At 42.3% G+C, this 6000-nt stretch overlaps 1 protein-coding gene across 2 annotated transcripts in view; it reads left to right on the top strand.

Annotated features, from left to right (window-relative positions):
* The window catches only part of LOC108804386 (laminin subunit beta-1-like), an 88255-nt gene that overhangs the window by 71705 nt on the left and 10550 nt on the right, over positions 1-6000 (top strand). For both annotated transcript variants that reach the window (XM_018576101.1, XM_018576100.1), the window contains exons 27-28: positions 1073-1257; positions 4711-4952. In XM_018576101.1, coding sequence (XP_018431603.1) covers positions 1073-1257; positions 4711-4952 — 427 coding nt within the window. The remainder of the gene's footprint in view (positions 1-1072; positions 1258-4710; positions 4953-6000) is intronic.

Here is a 6000-nt window from a genome sequence, read left to right as displayed (position 1 = left end):
AATAAGACTCTCCATTTTCATTACCTACCTTATTTTAGACTCTCTGGGCTTCTCTATGCAATGTACAAAGATGATGGGTGATTAGAAGGGCCAGCAGAGTGCTGCACATATCTTCCTGAAAATATCACACCACCTTGCCTCAGTACTTCTCTCAAGAGCCCTCAGTCCTGATTTAAGCAGCAGGCTGGCTCTTGGGAGGAGCTATGCAAATATTAAAATACCTTTTATAGGTGGATGTCAGTTTTGGAGGAGTGGATTTTCCTAAGCAGGCAGTATTTGCATCCAGACCGCCCTTGTAATGCCTAATGAGCCTACATGATTGAAAGAACTGAAATCCAATGAATGACAAGGTGGGCCAGGGACAGTCAGGCCAGGAAGGAAACGGTTAGATTATGCTGGACGTCCTCCAGCCAGTAGATGAGGTGGTCTCTATCTGACTTGCTGCAGCTTCAAATAGAGGGAGGGTTCTATCTGACTTGCTCTATCTGACTTTCCGCAGCTACCAAACCTCTATCTGACTTGCCGCAGCTACCAAACCTCTATCTGACTTGCTGCAGCTTCAAATAGAGGGAGGGTTCTATCTGACTTGCTCTATCTGACTTGCCGCAGCTACCAAACCTCTATCTGACTTGCTGCAGCTTCAAATAGAGGGAGGGTTCTATCTGACTTGCTCTATCTGACTTGCCGCAGCTACCAAACCTCTATCTGACTTGCCGCAGCTACCAAACCTCTATCTGACTTGCTGCAGCTTCTAATGCACAGTTGTGAGAAGTTCACAGTGTGCAGTGTAATCAGAGGAAGCAATTTCAGTCCAGGCGAGGAGTCGTCACAACTGTACAAGACTGAAGGGAAGCCCGGAGTTCAGTTTTAATGCATACCGGCATATATTAGTATTTGTAATTCATTCCCAATGTCATTCAGTCTTGCCTGTACAGAGAGACGTGTGGCAGTGGGACCGAGTGCTGAGCTATATAAAGATGTCCTGAGCTCTGTTTATAATACGCTATTAATAGCTGAATGTTTATGAGGCTCCATGATGACTGAATGCTTTCACCCCCCTCTCTCTCTCTAGGACCGAGGTGGCCCAGCTATCCTACCAACTGCATTCCCAGGAGAAGAGGATGAATGACACCATGAACAAGGACCGAAAGCAAAAGGGGAAGCTGGACAAGCTAAGCTTAGAGTTCAGCCTGCTCAATACGACAGTGGACAAACTCAAGACGCAGATAGAAGCCATAGCAGCCTCAGGGTTCAATGGTAATACAAGGTCTTAGTTAGAGCATAGATGTATCTTTGCAACACATTCTATGTTTTATTATTTCCAGGGACAATAAGCAACTTTGCAAATACAGGCCTTTGCCCCTGACTTTTCCTTCCCTGTGTTCTGAAAGCTGCCGACATATGCCCGGGTCACTGTAAACTTTGCTTTGCTTAAAATCAATATGTTTGCAGTCTGCACTGATCAACATTATAGTTTTCAGTAACAGCTAGCTGTTTGCTGTGTTCAGTGCAAGGAGCTATAAGCAATGATTTCACTACTGCACTGCACTCATGTGATCACAGTGGAGACAGATCACAAACTGCTAGAATGCCTACAAAAGTTTAAATAAATTCTTTCCATCCATCAAAACCCATGTGACTCCAGGCAGTCAGCTGTGGAATTAAAATTTGAATGTGTTTAAAAAAAGGCTGTAAGGGATTAGATTTGAGATGGGTCATGTGACCAGTGCCTTGGCATCACGTGGTCTCTGCTGATGCAGCCATATTATATCAGGAGACTGTTTGGGCAGAAGCAATGCCTGGAAGTCATACCTCCCAGATCCTTTCATCTAGTACAGGATTCTAGCCATTGCACCCTATTCGATTCTCATATAGTTGCTATACATTTTGATATGGCGGACAAGTATTTGTAACGTTACTAAAAATTCCACATTAAGCAGAAAACGATAAAATTATGAAGCAATCATTTCATTGAACCATAACATTTTGTAAACTCGCTGCTGATTTTGATCCTAATTGGAATTTTTATTTATTAAAAGGAGAACTATGAGGTGAGTGCTTTTCACTCACCTCATAGTTCTAGCCGACCTGTGACAATGAGACTGTCACAGGTCGGCTCAGTAGATCGGGACGGGAGCGAACACAGACCGGCGTTCGCTCACCTCTCGATCCTGTCACAGCTCTCTGCCGTGACAGGGGAGGGGCTGGATTCCCCCCTCCCCGCTACGATCCTCCAGCGCTGACTGGCGGAACGGACGGGGGCAGGTACAGCTGGCTCTGCCTCTAGATAGGCAGAGCCAGCTGTCAGCCACGCAGCTGGGCGGATCCAGACATAATTGTCGGGATCCGCTTCAGCTGCGGCGTCTCAGTATACCGCGAGCTACAGCCTGCGGTATACTGAGCCTAGGGTGACGGGAGGACGCTAGTTTGTGTCCTCCCGTTACCCTAAGGAGAACTATGGGGAAAGGCCCTGACCCCATAGTTCTCCTTTAAAGGATTAAATGTACTAAGAGATCAAGAGGAAATGTCAAGATTGTGTTTTCCCCCTTTTCCTATTATTTGGAGATTGTATCAGCAACATTTCTACTTTATTAGATTTCATCCCAGAAGAGAATCTTGCCTGTGTCAGATAACTGTTACTGCGTGTTCCTGACATGGTCATATAAGGATGCACTGTGCAAGCCTTTTACTAAATATAGATAATACAGTGAATGTGTCTGTAGCATGACTCTGTCTAAATACATTAGGATGTTTGCCTAGAGTCCAGAAACTTGCTGGCAGATAACTCCGCCCATGAGTAAAAATGTTGCTTTAGATTTGTAGTGGAACGCCATATAATCCATATAATATCTTCTAATACAGGTGAAACTCGAATAATTAGAATATTGTGCAAAAGTAATTGCAGTAAGTGCTGCAAAAGGGGCCCAAACCAAGTACTGAGTACATATGCATGCTTGTACTTTTCAGAGGTCCGATATTGTTCTATGTACAATCCTTGTTTTATTGATTGCATGTAATAATCTACTTTTTTGAGGTTGTGGATTTGGGGTTCTTGGGGTTTTCATGAGCTGTAAGCCATAATCATCACAATTATGACAAATCACGGCTTGAATTATCTTGCTTTGCATGTAATGAGTCTATCTCATATATTAGTTTCACCTTTTAAGTTGCATTAGTGAAATAAATGAACTTTCCACGATATTCTAATTATTCGACTTTCACCTGTATGTATGTATATATATACATATATATATATATATATCCAGGGAATATATATACATATATAGCTATATACAGTATATATTCGAGTTTTGCATTCATTAAAAGTCTACATGCATATTTAAATAAAGCTGCCCTTTGCACCTGAATCTCCCTTAATCCACCCTGCACAGCAGCATTTACACTGGGAGAGGGAGGGGTCACACTCTGGGCCAATCAGGTCTATTGCTTTGTACAGTGCTTCTCAGCCTATTAGTGGACATGGTTAGTGGAAGACCTCATTGATCTACTGCTGCTTCTTCATTGTCCAATCAGCAAGTAGGGGGAGTAAAGGGTAATAGGGAAGTAGAACTAAAGCCACATTTTTTTATAGTCACCCATCAGATGGATGAGTAGCATTACCGTGATTTTAGGGAGGGAAGAATGTTGAACTGTGTAAAGAAGATGCTTGCAGCTAGAGTGTAAGGTAAGACATACATGTAGGGCATATCATTCAGATCCTAAAGCTGACCATACTCTGTTGTTATTTTTTTTTTTGTTCAATCTGAGAGCTGAACGAATAAAATATAACACATTTCTCTTTCCACGCTAAACATCATGGGTGTAGGAATGTAAGGCTAGACATGCCTGCCGCTGTCAGAATACCCAAAAAATAATGGCAGCTGTTTGCCCGAAATGTTTCCGAGTGGTTCCTTTGATTTTCTGATCGAAGGATGCTGGATGCAAGGGTGCCGACAGGGCCACCCGCTGAATTAATCTGGGATGGTTCCTCAGGAACTGGACAAAATTCGAACAGTGTATGGCCAGCTTAAGAGTTTCTTTTTGACCGACACATTAGCTTTTAGTCCCTGGTCTGCCTGGCTATGGGTTTACTCATGCTGAATGCAAAAAGGTATAGTCAGTCCCACTGGAATCAAATGGTTGATGCCACTGGAATGTTGATCCAGGGAATATCCAATTGTCTTAGGGGATCGGGAAGAATTTTTTTTTTTGTTAGAACAAATTGAATTAGTCTTTATAAACTTTTGTTTACCTTCCTCTGGATCATTTGTGGTATAGGGTTCTGTATATGCAGGTTTTCAGTTTATTTATTATTATTTTCTGTTGATTGAACTCAATGGACATGTGCCTTTTTTTCAGTCTAATTATGTAACTGTGGATGTTGAGCTTAATCTACTAAAACCTTGTTGCACTCACAGTTTGGGTAACATAGACCAAAGATAAAAGTGGACAGAGATAGATTTCTATTCCAAACTGTAGCCAGTTGGGGTCTAAATAAGCTTTGGTGGCACAAAGTATTCCACTTCAGCCAACTGCCCTATCTCTCCAAGAAGCAAGTATGTAAATGAGGGCCCCGCTGAGCACCAAACTTTAGTTTATAACATTTCCCAGGGTGTCTTGTAAGGCTCAGGCCTACTAAAAGAAAAATGTGTCAGTTATACCAAATTCCTTATAATTTCCTGACATGTCTGGTGCAATTTTATTTTTCAGAGACATATGGGAGCATCCTGAAGGCTTATTTAGATTCCACAGCTGCAGAGAGACTTGCCAATGAGTCTATATATGGACCTGATAGTCCCGTGTCGCACTCCAAGGAAACACGAGATGAAACGGAGAGGCTTCTGAAAGAGAAACTGGACAGTTACCGAAGGAACATGACCGCCCATCGGACCTCGCTGAAAGAACTGCAGAAGAAGACCAAGGATCTTAATGTCTTTAAAATTAATGAGAAGGTACTAACTTCCTTTCAATGGAGTAATTACATTAAAGCGGAACTAGACCCACCACTTTAATAGTCTCCCAAAACAGTTAATGCCAAGGCATTCCAACTGCCTAGGTTGCCAGTGCGCTTATTTCAGCTCTCAACCAAACTTTCAAGCCCTCCAATGCCTGGTATCATCACATGTGCAGACCTATGGCAACTGCAAACAAAAAAGGAAAATGGCTACAAAGGAGCCTGAGGCTTTAAAGGTGCCACAATAGGCTCCTTTGTAGCCATTTTCCTTTTTTGTAATGTAGATTGAGGGTGTGGGGCCACCCATTTGCCTCACACTCCGTTTTCCTTAGAAATTCTTACTATGGCAACTGCAATCCAAATACAGGCAAACATGGCGCTTTCCTTGGCTGTAAAGGATAAGAGGGCATAGTTCCACTAGATAGACCCAGCTGGACTGAAATCCATATGATGTCTGAGACATTATACTAACAACCTCCTTTTTCATAGTCTTACCTCCACCTTGCCATTGCATCTGTATCTGTGATGTGGGTTAGACCCTAGTGGACTCAGTAGAGATCTGTAAGCAGATATGCCTCCTCTTTTTCCTGCAATACAAGTCTATGTGAGGACACTGGTGCTGTTGGATGTGGCTATTACTCAGCTTTGCCAACACAGAGCACTGAAAGGAAAGGGCACAAAGCAGCATTTTTGCTGATAGTAAAGGGCATATTAAATAATTTCCAAGCACAAATCAGTCAAAAATGTTAACATATGAGAGTACAGGACTATAAACAGATAAAAAGGGGTGAGACTTTGATTGGGCTTTAAAGGTAATTTATCCCTCAAATGTTGCTGGATACATGAATGAAGTAGCACAAAAACCAAACGTGCTAAGTGCCATATAGAGAAAAGAGATGAGCAGCAAATCAGTTCAACAGTAACAAAAAATGTTTGATGAGGTGAGACCAGTTTATTGCAGGTGAATAACAACAGATTCACTTGCTAGAAAATTACCCTGCCAGCACAGGGGAGCTTAATTAAAAAATGCTTCTAAAATGTAGCCC

This window comes from Nanorana parkeri, unplaced genomic scaffold (genome assembly GCF_000935625.1).
Source record: "Nanorana parkeri isolate BGI_ZX_2015 unplaced genomic scaffold, ASM93562v1 scaffold56, whole genome shotgun sequence".
Taxonomy (NCBI): domain Eukaryota; kingdom Metazoa; phylum Chordata; class Amphibia; order Anura; family Dicroglossidae; genus Nanorana; species Nanorana parkeri.
This window is presented reverse-complemented; position numbering and strand designations above follow the sequence as displayed.